Genomic DNA, 23,734 nt, shown 5'->3' on the forward strand with positions numbered 1-23,734 from the left:
TTTAATTAACGAGTCTGCTAAGGATGCCCATTTTAATTGTCTTGCTGATTTAATGATGCTATCAAACAGAACAAAATTCCAGTATACAATTTTAGTGCATAACATCAAGTCACTCAGTGTTATGGTATTTTAATTCGGGTGCTCACATTACAAACTGCATGTGTGTTTTTACTTAGAAAACATTCACTAACTAGGCCAAGCCTTGATAAATAATTTTAATAAACAAAGTCAACCAAAAAACCCAGCTGCCTGCGGTGTTTTAATTTAGAATTCTGATACAATATATTAATGTGAACTGCTTGTCAAAATCACCATATATTCAATAACAGTAATCTCAAAAAGAGATTATCACATTCAGAATGACTTTGTTTTATAACCCTGTAACGTCTTATAAATATAGAAAAGGCTGAAACAATTGTGAATAATAGATAACAGCAATGATGCTTTAGACAATACTTCTACTTGTCTGCGTTACTGTGAAAAATCCATAAGATAAGTGATTATATGCAAAAACCAAGAGACCTACAAACCTCAGATCTGTCAGTGCCTATAACAGCGATTCACTGCTTACAAAACATATTTAATATTCATGATCTACAGAACTATTTCGTACTCTAGTCTACCATAAGCTAGCCTACTGATTTGCATCTTTGAATGTTATCTGATTCTCAAAAGGACTGCTAAAAGATTGCTTTTCTACTCTTGTTCTCTTTCTTTCTTCCTGAACTTAAAAGTCCTGCCTTTTACAAGCCCACAGTGATTTAATCTTTGGCAGAGATGTCTGAAGAGTAAAATAAAAGAAAGCAGTGGGATGCCATTAACATCATACATGGCCTTACACACACTTACAGGAAGGCCATGAATCTATTTACTCTTTTAAAGTAGAGAGTTGATTATCCAAACTAATTGGGACCTAGGGTAGTTTGGGTAATCAAACATATAATTGAGCCGGATAAAAAAACTTCTAAAATCTTGTTTTTTTCTACAAACTGGAATACACTTTTCAACCATTCAGTGATTTCAGTGAACAATAAAGAATATTTTTCACACACAAGCTGGTTACAAGCTCAAAAAACATGTTCAAGCAAATACATATGTTTACATATTCAGACTTTATGATTTTTCCTACCTGAAAACTTTGGAATGCTGGTTTAGATAATTGACAATTCGCATAATCAACATTCAGGTAATCGACTCTCTACTGTATTTGATTTGGAAATGTTGTTAGGATATTGTCAGATCCCCTGATGGAAACACAGTTGTGCTGCCGGTACCTACTGTCCTGTCTATTCTCAGTTCTTCTGCCTCTGTTAGTATACTTCAAGGATTCCTTACTCACTCTGTGAATAGTCAAATGAATTTTGCAAACCTAGTTGTCATGTCAGAATAGAGCAGCTTAATTAATACAAAGAAATAAAATATTTTAATGGTGATCTTGACTCTGAATGCCCATCTATTTTTGTTACTCTGCACCCCCATTAATTACTATGTTAGTTATAACATTTGTAGTGATTTCATAACAGGGCAATGCAGCAATGATTTGGGGGCATTTTAGTTTAGAGCAAGTTTTTCTTTTTACTGAGCAGTAGTATGACATAAAAGTATTTGCTGCAGGACAGTAGCTTATCTACAGAGATTTAAAATATGTAGAATGCAGACCATCTGAGATTGCTGTAAGCTTAAATATGTACCTTTCAGCTGAATGCTTCCTTGTAGACACTGATTTTATTACAGTTAGCTGCATGTTGGTTTCGGATGCTGTCTTCAAGTATACCAATTTTCCAGTAGAGGGCAGCCTAGATTAACACAAAAAGGTAGCCAGCACATTTTCTTTTGGATGGGTGAATCAAATGATAAGTCTCTGACGTGCTGTTAGTCTAACCCCCAAACACATACAAACACTTTTGAGTTCTTTGGTGCTGCCTTTATAATTTTGGAGACTTACTGTAATCACCTGGAAGCTGGCTATTCATTTTCAGTGGGAAAAGAATGGTTCTTGATACAGGAGGTATCTTCTTCTGCTTGGGAATTTTTTTGCTGTTTAATACACCTGACACAACAGCCAGAACCAGAACACGTAAGTCTATTAGTATATAATTCAGAATGGATACTGATGTCTAGTATAACTGATTATGCAAACAAATAAGCAAAAATAAATATGTGCAACATTATGTTTAAATGCAATTCTTACATGTTAAGTGTGCAAAATATTTTTTGAAGTTACATGTGAACAAAATACTTTTTAAGATAACTGAGATGGATGCATTTAGGGAAAAATTAATACATGAGTAGAAAATGTTTTTCATTTCAAGCTGCAGTCAGTAGCACTGCATTCTCTACTTTTAATTTCTCAAATAATTCCAGAGATTGATTTTGTTATATATTTTTTCATTCATGGAGAATATTGGTGCATTGGTACATTGAGACTGTGCATCACATGTGGATATAAAACAATGGCTTTGGTTATTCTAGCTTAATATAACTCCACAGGTACTAAATTTATATATGAAATTAAAATACAGTAAATCCAAATGATGTAGAATTTTAAAGAAATCCATCTGAATTTAAAATCCTACAATAATAGGTGCATATCAATGGAATGTGATGAGAAGGCTGACCTTTGTGATCTTTAACCTGGGGAATGTATAGAAGGCTAATTGATATATTTAATTTAATTGGTCTTAACTGCTGAAATTAACAAAGTACTTCACACCTAAAGCCCTTTAATTTCCTGTTAGAATAGTGCAGTCATCAGTTTGTGCAACCTTCCAGCAGTGATATTAATGAAACAGAAAGATTTGTAAGGGCATGGAGCTGGGTGGGGGATCATCTACACCATTCCTAATTTGGTGTGCATTCTGGTTTAAAATTTCTGTTCTCAGAATAGAAATTGACAGTGGAAACAGCACAGTATGCTGCCTCTGAAGCTGTGGCATAAAGTCAGAAGACTGGGTTTGAAACCAATCAGTACATATTTCCTTACTGAATGATTTAATGTGATAAGCCTGATTTTAAAAACACATCTGGTGACCCCAGTGTAACTACCTATTTAACATAACTGATAAAATAAATGAAAGAAAAAGAACTGAACATGTCTGTTCTTGTTTCTAGTAGAAAACCACCTGTAGTTTGTAGCCCCTTCCTGATCATTCCCAAAGACAGAACATATGCTGGATTCTAACAGTGTTTGGTTGTAGTAAAATTTTGATGTGTTTCAGTTTTGCAGGCACTCATTTTGTTGTGTTACTGTCATGTGTCACATAATGTCAAACTTAAAAAAAAAAGATCATTGCACAGTATTCCCATAAATGACTAATGCAAAATTTCTAAAGCACTGCTCTGTTTCTGGGGCTTGTAAAAAGGATGTTTCTGTTTGGTCAGTTGTGTAAAGGCAGGCCATTACTGGCATGCGGAAATTTCTGAGTCCTATATAATTATTGTTCCTGGCAAATCCAAGAGGCCCATTTGCATTTGCATATTCTGGTGGGAAATGAGATAAAAAGTGCTCATATTATAACAAATATTTTCTTAATGATGCTGTAACAAGGGGGGGGGTGATAATGTAAGACAAAATGAAATGCATCATGTAACTGGCTGACAAAAGTACAAATGTAAGATGTGGGAAATAAATTTAGTTGCATATGTAGTCCAGTAGCTTTTAGGACTCTAAATCACCACTTCAACCTCTTAGTGCATCTACTACACTAACAATGTAGATCTTACATTAAGGGTTTTTGTTTTGATTCATCTTCTGTAGTAATCATCATTTGGGAAAAATTTGGAAGATCCTACATTTGACCATACATGACATAATAAGCCAAATACACACATGTGCTTCTTTTTAGCCTACTAGATCTTATTCTGCTTGCACAGTTTGAATTACAGTCTTTAGATGGTGTCTCACATTTTACATTATCATACCTAAGCATCAACTTGATTCCCTATTGGAATGGGTTCCTATTACGTGATCGAAGTTTTGAAACTTCGAACGTAATAAAGTCGAACCCTTATGTTCGAAGTTTCAAAACTTCTTACACGTAAAAAAAAAAAAAAAAAAGAAAACACAAAACTAACTGCTGTTAGCAGGGGGCAAGCCCCCCCCTGCACCCCACACCCCCCGCTCTTTAAATATACCAAATCTGGGAGGGACTGCACTACAGAGCAGTAAAGAGAAATCTTCCCTTTCTGCATTATAGCTCTGTCAGGGAGTTGCTATATTTAAAGAGCAGGAGGTATGGGGGGTGCAGGGGGGCTTGCCCCCTTGCTTACAACAGTTAGTTATGTTTTTTCTTTTATTTTTTTTACGTATTTGAACTTTTACAAGTTCAAACATATGGTTTCAACCATATAGCGTTCGAACTTGTAAATGTTCGACTATGTAATAGGAACCCATTGGAATTGCTATATGTGATAATTTGAGTGGCAACACTTGCAAGAAACAGTGAGTTCTGAAACTCACTGTTGCACTTTTAAAGTTTTTCTGCAAGAATCGTTTGCACCATATACCCCTTACACCCCTTATATACTAACTCTGAGTTCACTGTACCTTAGAGAAGGGGTAATACTCTTTAAGGTAACACAATCTCACAATTAGTCTGTGTTTCCCATTTGCACTTAAATTCTCACTTTCCTTAGAACTGCAGTTACTCTCTTCAGATTTCACCACATCAGCATACCAATGGCTCTGTAATCTTCAATTAACAACTCAAGACCAGAGTCTAAATTGCCTTTATTGAACTGGAGAGAGGAGGGGAGAGGATAACTTGTAAAACTACCAGAAGTGCCAGCAATTTAATCCTTCCACTCGGAAGCACCATGGGAAGAAGTTTTTAGTCTATTTCCAACCAAAAGCCTGTTAATAGTGTCTTGCATGGGGACATGTGGGAAAGATCTCCATGCTGCTCCTAGCATAAGTTAGAGCATTGCCATAAGAACAAGCTAAAGAGAGTAGGTGGAGACCTGGCCCTCCAAAAGGAAGGTCTGGTGTTCATCTGGTCTTCTGGTCTTTGCAGGTGATGAGTTCATCCTCAGCTAGTGAGGACTTGAGCCTGCATTTGTCCTTTTCCTTGGATAAGGACAAGACAGCCAGTGGAGGTGCACCTTCAGCTTCCGCCTTGGGGTAGGTATATCCTAGGTTGCTAGACTGGAACCCATGTTCAACTAGCTTGATCCTGGGAGTGGCCCCCTAAATCACCTGATGCTGGCTTGGTTGTACTTGGGAATGAGGAATCACCTCTTGGTCATCCTCCATGACCAGCTGGGTTGGTTGTAGGTGAGGAAGGTCCTTTAAGTTTTCTTACTCCAGACCTTACACTTCAGAGTATCGATATTTGGTGGGAACTTGTGTCTCACATGTGAGTTTGCTTGCTTATGGTGTACAGTCTGAAGCCAGTGCTGGATCCAGCTCAGGGCTTTTGTTTGGTACACACAGCTACTTGATTTTGTGTTATTACATGACAATTCCATGTAGCATGACATCCACCATGCATCGGCCGCATATTCACCTTCACTTAGTACTGAGCCCATGCTTACCCCTGCAGCTGGGGGGAGGAGTGGGGTAAATGTGTCTCTGAGTTAAGCAAGGATGTCTCCCTGCTGGCTGACCTCTGTTTCAGAAAGGATGTCAGGTTCAAGAAAAACAGTTTAGATTTGTCTTAAGCCCATCTTCCAGCCTCCAGAAAAATGCTGTCAAGTTTTGAGTGAAAAAGAATGAAGACCCATGAGTTATTCTCTTTATGGAGATATTTATAAAGGATGGTATGCAAACAGCCTGGAAACACCCTGATTCTGCCTTTCTACCCCATAAATGTAGATAACATTCTCTGCATGGCCCATCTGAATAGATGCAACAGTTAAGCAAGTATACTAATGCAGAATCCTTTGTGATCTTTTAAGTCCAACATTGGTCCCGGAGACCAAACACTTTGGTGCGTTGGATGCCTTACAAGGATTCTAAGGCTTTAGACAGGTGTGGACAGATAATTTGCTTCTGTCACACACTAAGGCACATTGGCCTCAACTGTTCATCTCTCCTGTCCTAGCTGATTAAGAAGGCTCTAGAACAACCTAATGACCTCTTGAAATCTGGACTCAAGGAAGACCTTGCAAAGACTCTGTCTACAGCCTCTGCAGGGAGCTATCCTATATCCTGCTGTAATTGTGGCTGTGTAGATTTGTAGTTAGGGATTCAGGCTTAGGTGTGTGCCTGCATAAGATATACAGCTAAGAATTTCCTCTCTTAATGAGGTGTTCAGGAATGAAATCTTGGATGCCTGTTTCTTGGGAAAGGTTGGAAGAAGCAGACCCTCACCGGGAGGAGGGGTTATAAACCCGTCTTTCTACTTTCTGTTCTTCCTCTCCCAAGTCTAGCCAACCCCAAAAGAAGAAGAGGCTTTATCACTGAATAATCATGGCTCTGAAACATACTGCACAGTTTTACATGCTCCAGTTCTGGTTAAATTATACAAGGTGACCCCAATGAGTGCTCTGACACAACATTAATTCTGATCTGTGAGTGCCAGTTCTTGAAATTCTTCCTAGCTTGGAGAATTATTAGATAGACCCAGTGAGGTCTGGATGTAGTGACTGTTATCCATATTCTGGAGCTCACTTGTACCTAACCAGAAAATTCCATTGGCATGTTAATTAATCTCACCAGACCTCATAGGCAGGCCCAGGTTCTAATTCTCAAAAGGCTTAGATGCAGCCCCAGTTTTTGATAAAATGTCAAGAGTGTTAATCATGCCTTCTTCCAAGAAGAGAACAAATTAATTATGTTGTATTCAGGATTTCATTGACCTAAGTTAGCTCATCTGTTATGTTTTATTTCAGATGATCACCCTACAGGGGTTCATGACCTTGCTCCAGAAACTACTTTGACGTGTCACTGGAAATGATGGCGGCTTTTTGGCTTATCAAAATATCTGGTCCACAGAGGAGACTCTTTTGGTTTGCTTTGAGTGGGCATTAATTTTGTTAGAAACTGTTGCAATTTAGACTTTTATTGACACCCTGACAATTCACCAAGGTGTCTGATGTGGGGATTAAAACTTTGAAGAAGAATTTTCATGTGTTTGTTAACTAGGAATTCCTATCAAAAGCATGCAGTGGGAGCTTAGTGATAGCAGACTATAGGGATCTCAATGAAATGGAGGAAGTCCTCTATGATTCTTACTCTGAGGGTTGCCTTCATATTCTTAGAAGTGAATATTTTATTGGTCATCTAGGAAAACGAGAGGGCCCAGGAGATTGGTGCAGCTTTGAATTATTATCTTAATATATGCCACAATGTTCATGGTATAATTTGCTTGCCTGAGGATGCAAGTGCTGCAGTGGACTGTGGAGTTTTAGGGATTTCAGAGCTGCTGCCTACTCATGGATTAGTTTTGGTATCAGATCCTTGTCAGTGGGCCACTGTTCTGGCATGCCTTCCTTTTCTGAAGCCAGTCCCATCACACATTCTGATAACAGATATTTGGCTGATAGAAATACAAAGTGAAATTCTGGGCCTTTGTCTTTGTCTGTAGGATTTCAAGCCTGCATAAGGTATAACACTGCTGATGATTCCCTGCTAGGGTTCCCTATCTACCCTCCAGTTTGTCGGTCTTCTTTTTAAACTTGTTGATTTTAAGCTTCCCATCCCTACTATAAATTGAGCTTTATAAGCTCCTTCCTTTCTATATTGCTGCTATCTTGATTTTTTTGTTTTAATTTTTATTTATTATATTTCCTTATATTTCCTTGTGCTTATATCAAAAAAGTGCATGTTTGCCTTTTATTGCCTGTTGCACTGATTTACTTCATCTGACTTCATTATCTAGGTAGCTGTTGGATAAAGTAGTATATTTTTACACTCTAGCAAGCACTTGTTTTCTCATCAAAGTCAGTGGATTTTCCTTCTAGTGCACTGGGAGGCAGCTTGGTCTGTTTAGGTTGAGGAAACTCTTGAGATTTCTGCATGTACTTTTATTGGCTGGAGAGCTTATTAATCAGCTTATCTTGTTTTTAGTGCCTTTATAAATTCTGTATAACTGAGTGACTCTTGGCTCATTTATACAAAGCAAAGTACTTTTATTGAATAATCACACTTTTATGAGCTGTTTAAGGTACACTGCTGTATCCATATCTTTTAAGTTTGTTTGTGGTAGCACTTCATTCTGGACACTCTGTTACTGTGCTTTTACTTTAGGAGGACTGGGATTATTCATCTAGCAACTGTAGGTGTTTACTTGGTCTTTCTGAGCTGGCAATCCAGAAAATGGCTCTAAGTATTTTTTCTTTGCACTTCTCTTATATACTGTGACTGTACTTCAGCAGTTTAAAAAAAAATTGTAGTTTGCTGCTGCTTTGCACTGTATTTTACTACTGCATTTGTTGCACTTTGACTGCATTTCACAACAACTACTGGTCTTACTTAATTTAAGAAAATATCTGCTTCTGCTGTTTTATTCTGTTGCTATTATTAATTCAAGAAAAACGGTGCTGCTTTTACACTGTTGCTTATATACTTTGAAAAAAAATCCTGCTTTTTTTCTGTTGTTCTGCTGCACTCCTGTTGGCCGTAGTATAGACTGGATTCAGACCGGATGAATTCAGTTCTGTTTGTAGACTGAGCACATAAAAATCAGGACATTTTTTTGGAGAAACCCCCCTGTACCCTTGTGGCAGGAGCATACAGTAGGACTATTTAATTGAAGGTTATTGGTTCAGGGGTCAGTTTGAGCTATTTCATTGGTGCAGGGCTCAGTTTGAACTTTTTCTTTGTTTTTTTATTTTCGTAATAGCTGCTTTGCTCTTGCTTGAGCGTAGTGCACCACCTCACAGAGGGGGTAACTCATGGTGGTTATAGATGCAAAAGCGCCAACAGGAGTATTTTCCCTTAGATGCGGCTGCTATCTAGCAGAGCAGTTCTTGAATTGCTCTCAGCTGTTCAGTAAACCACCCAGCAGAAATTTTACCTGTTACCTATTAACATGAGACCCTGTAGATTCCCTCTTTTATAGACCTCCTACTGCACACCTCATAGGTTAGTCACCCTAAAATAGCTCCTTGCCTGATACCCTCATCAATTTCTCCTTATCTGCTGAGATGCCAGGTTCAAACCTTGCATTATGGACTGTCAGTTTCCCTCTGTTTCTCCTGCCAGCCTGGTAGACACGGATTTTTTGAGGCAGTGAAGCAACTACCTCATGTACACTGACAAGCCCTTACTCCTAAATCACTCATGTATAATTTGAGAGAGATACTCCTACACTAAGACTCTGGAATCACTGTTCTCTCTCATGCCCAGAACAGCAACACTAAACAAGTTGTCAGCTCACACATCACGACTCCTATTCATAATATGCACCCAACACATAAACCTTCATATGCAAAGATACTCTCCAGAAACCTGCCTAAACACCAGAGACCTCCAAAACATAAACTTGCTACTCCTAACACAACACCAAAAGCACCCAATACACATAAAAACACTAGCACCTGTGTCTCACCAAATAAGCCCTTAAGGCAATGCACAACTATTCCAAATGTTTTAGTTTTAGTTGACTCTGTAGTGAGACATACAGATGCCTTACTCACCAGGTTGAACAAGGAGAAGGTTACGGTCAGCTGACTTGCACTCAAGTCTCTCAACAACAAGTATTGTTATGATTCCGTCATAGTTCATGTTGGTGAGAATGACTGGAGATGTACCTCTCTGGACTATATGAAGAGAGACATGATTGAGCTCTCTGAATATGTGTCCTAGGTGGGTATGCCCCTAGCTTTGAGCAGAATTTTAACCTTCATCTAGGATGATACCAAAATATAAACAGAAAATGATTTACATGAATAATTGGCTTAGTTTCTGGTGTCATTCTAAGGGATCCAGTTCCTGTCAGCCTGGGACGACATGGTGGATAGAGCATGCTGCTTTGGCAGAGATGGTCTTCACCTGCCACCTCTAGACTTTTGGTTGCTGGCTAAGGCACTTGCCTCCCCTATAATACTTTTTATAGGCAAGGTCAGAACAACAGAATTCCTGATGTGAAAATATCAAACACAAAGAAACTATGGGTCATGCAGCTAAATGCTAGGAGTTTAAATCAGACACTGCACTTGCTGGAAGCACTCCTCTCCCTGGAAGATGTTGACATCTGTGCAGTCACAGAAACCTGGCTCAAGGCTGCAGAAAGTACCCTGGCCTTGCAAGGCTACAACGCCTTCCACACTTTCAGACCACAAATTAAAGGTGTGAGAACCAAAGGAGGGTGAGTATCTATCTTCATTAAAGACAATTACACCTCTAGACTGGTTAGACAAGAAAACTCTGTGGAGTTACTCCAAGTCTAAATTACTGTGGATAAGACCCTCTTCAGGTCATTGTCAGTTACAGGTCCTCTTCCATTAACCAAGATGCCCACACAGCTTACTTAAACCTACTTGGGACAATTAAAGTACAACCTAACACCCTAGTCTTGGGTGACTTCAACTATCCTTCCATTAATTGGGAAACTTATATGAGCCCAAACTCACTTACACAAAAGTTTCTGGACTTTGTTAACTCAAATGTCCTGGAACAAATAGTACACCACCCCACAAGGGGCTCCAATATTCTAGACCTGGTCCTCACCAATGTGAGTGACTGATGCAAAGCCTCAAGTGTCGGGCCCGCATTGGTTAAATCTGACCATAAATCAGTCATTTCTGAAGTTGCAATAGCACCAGAAATCCCAAAAGGAGAAGTCAGGCTAAAAAAAATTCACCAAAGCTAACTGTACCCTTCTAAGGGAAGGTATAATCGACTTCTAAGCTCCAGTTTCCACAGATGCATTGATGGCTATACTAAGGTATACACTGATGCCCTGTATAAGCATCTACAAAAATGTGTAGACACAGCAATGCCGGATGGATTACAACAAGATCCTCAAAAAAAAAAACAAAACAAACAAAAAAAACAACATCCTGGTGGATGTTTAGCATTAATAAATTATACAATAATTGAAAAAGCTGTTGTCTAAAAATACAAATATGAGATCCCAGAACTGGAAGTGCACCCTCCTCAGCCTAAACAAGCAAATAAGACAACTCATAAAATCTTCAAAGAGCAACTATGAGAAAAATTTAGTAGCCATAGCCAAGGATAACTATAAGGCTTTCTTCAGCTATGTCTGCAACCTAAAAGGTAGGACTCAGATGTTGCTGAACTAATTGTGGATGGCATCACACACACTGATCCTGTGGAAATTGCAATCCTGCTATCAGACAGGTTTGGCAAAAATTTCAACCCCTATCTCCCAAGCATACCATAAACCATGTCTTCATCATCATCTCCTCCTCCCTGTATCTCCAAAGAGCAAGTTATCAGTGCTCTCTCCAAGGCAGGAACACAGCCTCCATGGGACCAGATGGCATTCCAGGCTGTGTTCTTAATGATCTAAAACAAGAGCTAGCAACTTCATTAGGTACTCTGTTCAACCACAGCCTGAATACTGGCTTTATCCCCACTTAATGAAAAACAGTGACTGGTATCCCCATCCATAAGGGCTGCTCGGTAACATAGGTTCCTATTACATGAGCGAATGCTAGAAATAGCGAATGCTCATTTGTCGAACCCAAATGCATGAAACCACAGAATATCAAAGGAATGGATCAGCGAATTTTTTCCCAGGGAAAAAATTTGCTGGGCCATTCTCTGGACTTTGCTGTTTTCTTCACTGTGGTGCGATCTTGGAGTTGGTATATTTAAGGTGTGGGGGGGGGGTGGTGGACGAAGCTCCCAACTTTATGTTGCCTGTACATTCTTTTTTTTTTTTTGGATCAGCAAATTTTTTCCCTGGGAAAAAATTTGCTGATCCGTTCCTTCAAAATGGTGTGGTTTTGTGTATTTGGGTTTGATAATAGATCATTCAAATTCACCGATCTGTTCCTTCAAAATTTTGTAGTTTCAAGTATTTGGGTTCGATAATAGATCATTCACTATTTCCAGCATTCGATCATATAATATGAACCCCGGCAACATACCCGGGTACCTATAGACCCATAAGTTTAACCACCCTCATCTGTAAGGCAATTGAACGAATCATCATGGACCTCATAAATAAGTATATAGGTAACCTCCAAACCCTGAATCCATCCCAGTTTGGTTTTGTCAAAGGCAGGTCATGCCTGTTAAACCTGGTGGACTTCTGCAAGAATGTGACAAGAGCCACAGATGAGGGAAAAGTCATGCACACAGCCTGTCTTGACTTGGCCAAGGCCTTCAACACTATCCCACATTCGGGCATCATTGACAAACTGACCCAGTTGAATATCAACCCCTATGTTGCCAGGTGGGTTGTAGACTGGCTCACAGATCAACAACACTCAGTCAGAGTGGAAGACCTTACCTCTCTAAACAGACCTGTCACCAGTAGGGCCTCACAAGGGTCAGTGCTGGGCCCCCCTCTTGTTTGATATATACTTCTCAGAAGTCAAAGCCAAAACAGAGGAGCTGTGGCTATCCAAGTTTGCAGATGACTGAAAATTAGGGGTCTATAGTAAAAGCACGAAGGTGTACTTACCCAAATATGTAAACATCGACATGTCTTCATCGAACAGTGAAAACATTGATCATCCTGAAGTGCGAAATCCAAAATGTCGAATCATCATGGTTGGTCCTTCTGCGGTATAGCTCCGTAAGGTAAGTGTGCGATAGTTACGGACCTTAGGGTTAGGGTGCGGGTTAAGGTAAGTGCATATATGGTAATGTATGTGAGATTTAGTGTTGGGTTAGAAGTGGGGTTTTGTTAAGTGTATGTATGTGGGTTATTTAGTTTGTTTGGGTATAGCTTCTTAAAGTAAGTGTGTGATAATTACGGACCTTAGGGTTAAGGTGCGGGTTAAGGTAAGTGCATACATGGTGGTATATGGAAGATTTAGTGTAGTGTTAGCAGTAGGGTTTAGTTTAGGGTTAGAAGTAGGGTTTTAGTTAGTGTATGTATGTGGTTTATTTAGTTTGCTTGGGTAGGTAGTATGTAGCGGGTGGTGGGGTGGGACAACTATGACGGTTCGAGTTTTTGAATTCTGCGGTTTAGGGAGTTCGGTGTATTTGCAGTTTGTGGAATATGTGTCGACGTTTATGTATTCGGGTACACCTTTGTGCTTTTAATATAGACCCAAAATTAGGTGCTAACATTAAAGCCCATAGGGACATACCTCTCAACCTCTTAGTGCAAGAAATCTGGACAAAGCACAACAAACTGGGGGAGACAAAGACTCAAAATAGGGACATACTTTAAATATTGCTGTTATAAACTTAGAAAGTTGCTAGAATAACAGGATTTGTTTCAAGATACATTTTATGAAGGATATAAAGACTGAAACTCAAATTTATGGCATTAATTAATGACTTCAGTCATCTGATCATCCCTGTGATTTGTCAAAAAGCCATACATTTTATGAGGAACAAACCAAAATATGAGATAAAAATCTGGACAGTTGAGAGGCATGCCTAGTGAGCTTACTGCATAAGGGGCTTACACAGACTAATGATGGTGCTAAAACCATGGTCTTAAACTAAATGCTAAAAAATGCATCATCATTCCCTTTGGTAAAAGCAATGTCCCTGCTTATTATAAAATAAACAATAATACTCTAAGTACCAATTCAGTAGTGAGAGACCTGGGAGCACAAGTTGACTGTGACCTCAACTTTAACTACCATGTGTCTACTGTGGTGAGGAAGGCATTCTACATCACTCACTTGATTAGCAAAGGCATTGCCTCAAGAGCAAAAGAGGTTATAACTCCCCTGTGTTCACCCCTCATCAGGCCTGTTATTGAATATAATGCTTCCTTTGGTGTATACCGTACCAGACACTTGCAGCAACTTAAAAGACCTCAGAGATTTCTAACTAAGAAAATTCAGGATGTCCAGCACATGTCTTATATGGACAGACTGAAGTCGTAGTCACTATACTCAGTAGCATATAGACTACTTAATGATGACTTATGTCTAGTTTACAGCGCAATCTCTGACCCAAATCTAATGGAACTGCTGCACATCCGTATGTCAAATGGAACTAGAGTCATCAGTTCTAGGGACCTCAATCTAGCCTGCGACATAGACAGGACTTCCTGGAAAGACAGATACATCTCTCAGAGGTTGTCACTCCTCTGGAATAGGCTTCTAATCCATGTCAAGCAGAGCACCTCCATGACTCTATTTAAGTGCAACCTGGATGACTGGATAGGGAACCGCAAATTTCTGCTGGGGATTGCCCTGGCTTCTCTCCATGGGTAGTCCTTGCTAGGAAAAACCCTGGCAATATGATATCTCTCATCTAGTATTATATTGGGATTTAACAGCAAGGCTTATTAAGACTCTCGGATCAGTAGCCTAGTAACATCATATGAACCTATGAATAAGGAGCTGACCTAGACTCTAGCATAGAGCAGGGAGTGTGATTTTGTCCTCAAGAGGGCACTCTACATACACTCATTTGGAACTAAGAACAATCTTCCTGGCTGTACATGCCTGGGAAACACAGCTACTTCTGGAGCTCCTCCTCATCTTGTTATTCAAGCACTTTGTCATGCAGTACCATAACAAATAAGGGACACATGGTCATACCTGGTATAAAAGGAGGTGATACATGTTTGGCAATACTTCACTGACAAGGACATTTCTCTGTTAGCAGCTTGGTGGTAAATGGGCTAGACTGTTTCAGCAACTCCTCCAATCATCTGCTGCACATGTGAATTTGGATATCACGCCTGCTCAGGCTCTTCTAGAAGATGGGCACTCTGTATAGCAGTCTGGTTTCCATTTAAGAGAATGCAGTCCTTTTCCTCTCCTGCTTTGTTCAGCATTCAGTTCTTCAGGTTCAAAAAGGATATAAGTAAGTGTTGTCTCTTTCCTCTTCCCTGAGAGATTATTGTATACTTTCCAACCATTCTTGCAAATTCCATGTCTCTTCATAAAGTTCCAGGAAGAAAGACCAAAATTTATAGTTGTCACAACTTCTTGGCTGAGAAAAGCATGGTTTTAGGTTCTCAGGTCTCTGCAGTACAAGAAGCATTCTTTTACCTAGCTAAACATATCCTATACAACTGTGGTACCATCTGGGTTTATCATAAAGCCTGACACCTGATGTCGACCCCTTAAATCCACTTGGCTTGCTGGTTGAGGTTTCAGAGGATACTGAGATGGCTAGGAAGCCTTTCCCTTAATAGACTTATGCCTCCACATGGTAACAGTTTTCATTTTGTGTGGAGTGGTACTCTGTACCACCCTATCAGTAAGCTTGCAGGTGATTTGAACTTGGCATCAAGCAGGTAATTGCCCTCTGGCAAATGCTGCATCTAAAACTTACTCTATTAGAAGAGTAGCTACCTTCACTTCTTAAGTATGTCTCAAATGCAAACATCTGTGCTGTGACCTTCTGGTCCTTAGTGCACACCTTTGTAAAGCAGGAATGTCTTGGCTATAGGTCCAGGAGAGTGGACTAATTTGGTAAAACAGTGCTGCATAACTGATATTTCTGAGTTATGTGCTTATAAAGTTGACTGGCTTCTTCCACCCTAAAGGTACTGCTTGGGATAGAACCTAGCCATGGACACATCAAAGATGGTCATTGAAGTTAAGTGTTGCAGATACATTCTTATCATATGAGATGATCTATGAGAAAATCCTGCTGTCCCCCCCTGCAGATGGGTGTCTCTTCCACTAGTCTCATCTATTTGAGTTCCTTGTAAGCCAGGTGGCAATTTACTTGTGCATTACTAAGTTGTAATGTGAGTCAAAGTCATTATTGTTATTTCTTGATTTATAGGATGGTGCATACCATGGGCAAGGGGGAAAACTGGTTAACTTGGAGAATGACACTGTTATGTGTCTGGCAGTTACATTACTGCATGAGTTGAAATGGGCATGCAGACATTCTAAAACATGAGATCTTACAAGTTTTTGCCAAGTAGTGGTAGAGATAACAGTTCCAAGCATGGACCTTTCAGGAAGGTTCCTCTCAAATGGAGAACTATATGTTAATAGTGTATGTGTTATTTTTCCCCACATCCACTGTGTCTGTATTTCTTAAAGTTTTGTGTCATGATCGTTTTAATATTTTATTTTCTGAAAACTGCCACAGGAATAAAGCTAGCTACATAACTTAACTAAATATATAGACTTTCTGTTTTTCTCATAAGGATTTCAGCTTTATTAATAAAAATGTGTGAGAATATAGGTAGTGATGAACTGTATGAAAGACAAACTTTAAAGTGAGAAATTTTATACTTTGGCTATAGAACCTAAGGCAGAGATCAGAGTACAATGAGTATGCGCTAAAGTCAATAGCAAAGTACAATGAATATGTGCTGAGGCAGAGATCAGAGTACGATAAGTATGTTCTAGGGTCGATAGTGGAGTACAATGAATATGTACTAAGGTCAATAACAGACTACAGTAGGTATGCGCTAAGGCAGAGATCAGAGTACCATAAGTATGTTCTGAGGTCGGTAGCAGAGTACAATAAATATATACTAAGGTCAATAACAGACTACAGTAGGTATGCGTTAAGGCAGAGATCAGAGTACCATAAGTATGCTCTAGGGTCGATAGCAGAGTACAATAAATATGCACTAAGGTCAATAACAGACTACAGTAGGTATGCGCTAAGGCAGAGATCAGAGTCAGATAAGTATGTTCTAGGGTCGATAGCAGAGTACAATGAATATGTACTAAGGTCAATAGCAGACTACAGTAGGTATGCGCTAAGGCAGAGATCAGCGTACCATAAGTATGTTCTGAGGTCGGTAGCAGAGTACAATAAATATGTACTAAGGTCAATAAGAGACTACAGTAGGTATGCGCTAAGGCAGAGATCAGAGTACCATAAGTATGTTCTAGGGTCAATAGCAGAGTACAATGAATATGTACTAAGGTCAATAACAGACTACAGTAGGTATGCGCTAAGGCAGAGATCAGAGTACCATAAGTATGTTCTAGGGTCGATAGCAGAGTACAATAAATATGTACTAAGGTCAATAACAGACTACAGTAGATATGCGCTAAGGCAGAGAGCAGAGTACAATGAATATTATTTTTTTTTTATTTTATTTGCAGTTTGTTTGCCAGGATGGTCCATTGGGCCAGTAAGAGCCCATTTTCAATGGAGTCCTGGGGAGAAAAGCTCCAATTTACAGTTACATTTTAGTTAACAAAGTTGAAAATTCCAAAAGTATAAGTCAGTCGGAGGAATACAGAGTGACAGTATTACAATAAATTGGCATTTAAACAAATTAGTATATACATGAGCAAAGTTAAATTACAATCAAATTAAGTTTTTTTTTCTTTAGTGTGCCATTTCCAACACTTTATTATTAGTGGGTACAATGGTGTAAAAGGATATTCACAGATTTATTAGCTATGTACTAATATGTACTAAAGTGAATAACAGAGTGCGGTAGGTATGTGCTAAGGCAGAGAGCAGAGTACAATGAGTATGTACTAAGGTTAATATACAATGAGTATGTACTAAGGTTAATAACAGAGTACAATGAGTATGTGCTAAGGTTGATAAATTACAATAAGTACGCAGAGTACAATGATGAGTATGAACTAAGGTCAAGAACAGAGTGCAATGTTGCCATTAAAAAAATAAATAATTAGTAGAGCATATAAAATATTGCATGATAACTATAATCAATCAGAGGAGCTTTGAAAGGATTGGGAAGAGAGACTGGATAAGCATTTCACAAAGATACAATGGAGGATACATGTATGTCTCCCAAATATGCAACAAAGTCTAGACGATTTAGGATCTTTGCCAGGAAGTGTTTACGTAGGTATTTTTATACCCCAAGTAGACTCTAAAGAATTTTTCCTCAGGTGGATAGCAAATGTTGAAGGTGTGAGATGAAAGAAAGAGGTGGTTGGGAACATGTTTTTTTTTTTTGGAGTGTAATGAGTTGGCAAACTTTAGAAATTCCCTGCGGACCACTCTATTGGGGATGCTGGGTGAGCAGATTGGATTGACTAGGGAGATGATTTTTTTGAGCTATGATACAAAATCAGAATTGCCTAGACATAGTAAAGCCTTGCTGTATCTTATTGTGTGGCTGCCAAAAAGCAGTTACTAGAAAATGGAAACCAAATTCTAAACCAACTTTACTAGACAGAGTGAATATAGTAACAGAAATAAAACAATTGGAATTGGGATCTTTAGAAAAGAGAAGGAGCAAACTGCATAGGAAAAATGGGAACTGTGGGAACAATATATGCAGAGAAGGAACAAAGTTTAAAAGAAGACTGGATTTGAATGAGCTGTATAATATTTAACTGACAATGACTGTTTAGATTATAAGTGATATATAATATTTGCAACTGCAGTTGTTTCAGTGGTGTCTGTGATGCATAATATTTGCAACTAAAGTGTTGTCAATGTTTATTTTTCATTTATATAAATGTTAAGATTGCCTATTTCATATGTGATTAATAAAGATTTTTTTTTGTTAAAGAACAGAGTGTAGTGAGCATGCGATAAGGCCTAGAGCAGAGTACAATACGTATGTGTTAAGGCAGAAAGCATAGTACAATGAGTATGTGCTAAGGTTGATAACAGAATAAAATGAGTATGTGCTAAGGTAGAGAGCAGAGTACATAAATCTCATGATACAGCGAGACAAAGCTTGGTCTACCTTAAAAAAAATCCAATCTAATATGCCCCTGCAAACAAAGTACCTATCTTTAAGAAAAAAAAAAAGAATAAAGATTTTATCTAAGAAATAAGCAAAAATCTGCTTCCTGATAATCTCACAAACTTCTCGAAAAAAAAAAAACACCTGACTAGACAGTGTTCCAACTCCACTGCTGTCACCAATAATGTCTCCAGTAACTCTAAAATGAATACCTCAGAGAATTATAGAAAGTTTATCGTTTCTTCCATGGAAGCCATCACTTTTGTTCCATTCTTATTCTCTAGGTCTGTGTCTGTAAATCTGTGTTATGTACTCACTTCCATTATTCACAGCTGAGTTTTGGATTGTTGAGGAAATCTGATCTAAACTCCTTAAGATGCAAATTTATGTAGTCAAAGAGTATTGCAAATTATGTAAACTGATAAAACTTAATGTATATTTTCATCTGTATAAGAACTGTTTAAGAACATTCTAAAGTTTATTGCAATTATGTAAGTTTAACTCTATAATATTTTGAATTGTAGAACTTAAGTTGGCATTCACTGTTTGTTGCCACTATGCCCGGGTCATGTCTGAAAAGGGTCTCTGAACCAGTCTACCAACCTGATTACCAAAATAGTAAATAAATAGACAGGAGAGGAGATGAGAAGTGATCCTATGTTTTTGCAGTATTAAAACTGTAGCTTTTTTTTTTTTTACCACTGTTCAGTAATGTGCAGTTATTAATGATGTTGCCTCACAGTTGATTGGTCTGGGGTTTGATCTTGACTTCTAACTTAGAACCATTGCTTGACCATTGGTAATAATTTACCCATGGCCAGTCTGTTTAACCACAGTGGTGAAGACTCAGTGGGTACATTTAATTTGGAGTAGGTACTACCGTGTTACCTATAGACATCATGATCCATCAGATGGCTCCCTACCTCCTTTAGATCAACTCATTTGATATTTAAGATGGGGCGGCAAGATCTAGTACCATTCATTTCCTGGACAGGGCAAGATCCCGACTGCCTATTCATTCCATGGCTGAGGCTGGAGCCTTGTCAGCTTATTTGTTCCTCATAGAGGCAAGATTTTGGTGTGAAAGAGAAAGAACCTGTTGTGACAATGATGTTGATACCCTCTCAAACCTAATCTCTCCCCATTAGTTGACTGCTATGCATAGTGCTGCTGCTCTAGGGAAGTCCTATGTAAACTCCTGTAGACAGGTGCATGCCTACTTGGCTGACATACAGAATGTACCCACACTGTTACTGTAGTTGCTGTTGATGTTGCCCCACACTCTTGTATAGATCATATTGCTCCCGCAGGATGGACCAGGTGGCATTGCTCTGTTACTTCCATCCTCCCTGTTTTGGCTGTTCTAGCACCTAAGACACTAATCAAACAGTTCATCTGAGTCATAGTTAGGGATATATTCCTATAAGGCAAGGGTCAGGTTGATTATCAGTTTTATTTACCTGAGTTATTTTAAAAATGTATTTCTTACTTTTTTAGATAACTTCATTGCATGATAGTTCTTTCCTGTGGCTAGGTATTTCTACATACTGCTGGCAGGCGAGCAGTGCATGGTTTTTCATTTTTCAGTGCAATGTGTTTACTGTATGAAGTGTGGGCCTCTGAAACGATATGAAATATTTTTAGTAGCTAATAATCTTTATAATGACACCTTTAGCAGAAGAATGCCTCCTTTGAGCTCTATGGCCTGCAATCAGAGTTAGCTTTTATTACTAAACACTTTTTGTATACTAGTTGAAGGTGTTTTAATGCTGACACATTAAAATTAATTTATGATGTTTAACTGAACATATCTTTCTGTGGTACTGCTCCATTTACTAACCAGTTAGCAGCATTTTTCTTTCTGTTTTTAGAAATTGTATATAATGTTTAGTATGCATAGAGGTGTTCTTCCTTTGTCCATGTCAGTCTTCTCATGGAACTCCAGCTTCTGCCCAAAGACATGCTGCTAGATTGACTGCTCTACACTGAAAACATATATATGACATTTACCCATGGTTCTACGGCTGTGGTTGTGGGAGAAGAAGACAGTATTGTCAGATAGCTCATCTGAATTTCAATGCTATTTTCATACATATAGCTAATCGTTTTGCTGGTTAGACAAATGCAGCAACTCTACAGGTGTCTCTATTTTATTAGATGAAAGTATTGTATTTATTAATTTAATCTTTCGTATTCAGAGGAGGACCCCTCTCCCCCAAAGACACATGCATTTCTTCAAGGGGGATGGACAAGTGTTAGTCTGGTTAACAACATATTCTGAGTTACAGGGCTTATATGCCCACCATGATTTAAGTCAAATATTTGGTCTGCAGTATGCAGCCAATTGACATTTCACTACTTTTTCTGCTGGTTTGATGCAGGTGTCTAGGATTTTGTACTGGTAGACCTAGTAGTAGTGGGTTTGATTTCCACTGCCTCCTTTTGACTTCTATGTTACTCTGACCAAGTCACTTAAACAGAAATCACTCCCAGGTTGTCCCTGAAAAGTTAGTGTGTTCAGTAGGCTTAGCTGATTAACAAATCAATTTATTTTTATTGTATTTGTTTATTTTTTCAACATGTCTTACTACTACGCCAGTCATTTAAGTACTGTGTTAGCAAGCTGACAGAATTCATTTTTATTAACTGTAACTAGTTTATAAAACAAAGCACTGATTTCTAAAGAGAATGTGTCTTCCTTCTCCTTCATATGGTAAAATAACTGCTTATATATCTCAAATTCAATGCTAAAGTTGGCATCGTTATTCTGTCATGTTTATTAGCAGACACGCTGAACTTGTGAATCTAACTCATCATGGAATACTTTTTTATATACAAAAGTTACTATTGTGTATGTTTACACTTAACACTGAATCACTTGTGATCATTGTAGCCCTAGCTTTGAAAATGATTCAAGCTCCACACACAAATATATGTGCAGTATTAATTTCATTATAACCGCCGATGTACATTCAGTAAACAAGTCAGTGGCTGAACAAATACGTTCATGGATCATGCAAAGGACAGATGTATAAAAGAAAGGTCCTTGATAAGGATTTTGAAAATAGATGCAGATGAAGGGATCTGATGTGGCTATACTTAACTTTCAGAATCCTGATGACTTGTGAGCATTGCATACCATTTGTGTTGCTATCTTAGTTTTTGCTGTATCCATATCAGCAAATCAAGGAATGAAAACTAAAGGGTAGAAGTAGAGACACTAATATTGGTCAGTGTCTTGCAGTTAAATGATACGTGTATTTAAATTTTAATGTACTCATTTTGATTTTGGAGAAATATACATATGCTGATACTTTCTGAATGATTACCTTTGTGAAATAGATTACTTTTTGCAGTTGTAAGAATTTACATTTATGAAAATGTTGAATATAAAGTGTTATTATATTATTATATTAATATATTATTATATTTTTGTAAATGTCACAGCAGTTATTTTAAAACTGTCTGAACAAAATAAGCAAAACAGGCTTAAGATGTTTCTTTCTTTCTGTTCCCTGTCTGTCTGTCTGTCTCGCTTTGTTTGCTATTTTTTGCTTTCAAAAAGCACAAGAATAATGTTAGCTCATACATATGCATAATGTGTGACTTCATAATGCAAACAATGTTTTCGGTGATAACTCAGCTTGACAGGAATTATTGCTAGCTATAATAAAGACATTGCTGCACATAGCAGGGCATGATATAATGCATACTAGCTCTAAGACATAGCTGAAAATATGCAATAAAAAGCATCTTATATCCAACTTATGCATTGCAGCTGTCTCCAGTATATCTGCAGATTGAATTACAGTACTTACACAGGTCAGAGTGTATAAAATTGACTTTATAGCTGCCTCTGTTTATCAATTAGACACTGCAAACACAAGCCTCCAACCATACATACCATTTGATATGCTTTCCTCATGTAGTATTGCTGGTTTAAGCATGTGCTGCATAGTTGTTTTAGTTCCAGTCTATCTTAATCTTTATTCTCATAGTCCCCATATTTTTGTTTGTACTACAGTTGCCTGTGGTAAGACTGCAATAGCATAAGAGTAGGAACTACAAGAAATGAGCCATGTTTTAACTGATACTGGTGAAATCTGCAACAGCTAAGCAATAGACATTTTGGCAGTAGCTACTGGATGCATTAATGTTCAGAACTATGCTGGCAAGTTGACTTTCCATCTCAGTCCTTCAAGCTAACCATATTAGGGTGCATGCATGTACCTTAATAATTTGTGGTTATTCACTTAACAAGCCATGTCAACAATAATTAAATCAGATAAAGAATGATGTCTTAATTTTGTGACTTTATTTGTAACATACAAGAATTGACAAGAGTATGCATATAATGTAGCAAACAAATGATTACAGAAGTATTTAATGAAGTTTATAGCATGTTTGTATATGTGTCAGCTGTAGCTCGTTGGTGTGGCCTTATTTAAAATTATTTGACTGAGACAAGAAAATAAAGTACTTATTTCTTATATTCAAGTCTTAGAGTGCCTGGGTACTATAGGTGATTGCCAGCTGAAACTGATCAGTATGCATATAGTTATATTGTATTGCTGGTGGGAAATATGGATTTCTTGGTAGGGTTTGTGAACATTGTTAGTGGTTATGGAGGTTACGAGGAAAGAAGTTTTGCTTTACCATACATTCTTATTCTCAGCTATTGAGACTGGTTCTGGATTTAATTACAGAGGGCAGTAATGGTACAGTAGACTGTGACATTTTATATATATGACTTATATAGTGTTTATGGTAATGACTTAGCTGCAGTGATTTACATGCTATGTAATACACTTTTTCGCTCTGCAGGACTGACACAATTACTCCGCATCCTGCATCGTTGACCCACTTATTTTTCTTTTGGAGCAAAAGCCCTCTGGCCCATTCCTACTCTGGTAGAGGCAAGAGTTGTGTGTTAGGGAACAAGGCAGGCTACAGATGTAATGAAATATTCTATCTTCATTCCCACAGAAGCCTGTAAACTCTGCTACAGCTATCTTGGAAGTTGCATGCTCCCACATTTGTGCAACCTTCTGATCAAGCGATAGACTGATTGCAGAGTG

The 23,734-nt window shown here is 38.3% G+C and overlaps 1 protein-coding gene across 1 annotated transcript in view; it reads left to right on the forward strand.

The window, feature by feature from the left end:
* Positions 1 to 1,889: 1,889 nt before the first annotated feature.
* Positions 1,890 to 23,734, forward strand: part of CHRDL2 (chordin like 2) — a 714,636-nt gene continuing 692,791 nt past the window's right edge. Inside the window, exon 1 of the mRNA XM_044072677.1 lies at positions 1,890 to 2,077. Within this exon, the coding sequence (XP_043928612.1) occupies positions 1,990 to 2,077 (88 nt within the window). The 5' untranslated portion in view covers positions 1,890 to 1,989. The remainder of the gene's footprint in view (positions 2,078 to 23,734) is intronic.

This window comes from Protopterus annectens, chromosome 5.part0 (assembly GCF_019279795.1).
Source record: "Protopterus annectens isolate FY-2018-M chromosome 5.part0, PAN1.0, whole genome shotgun sequence".
NCBI lineage: Eukaryota > Metazoa > Chordata > Ceratodontiformes > Protopteridae > Protopterus > Protopterus annectens.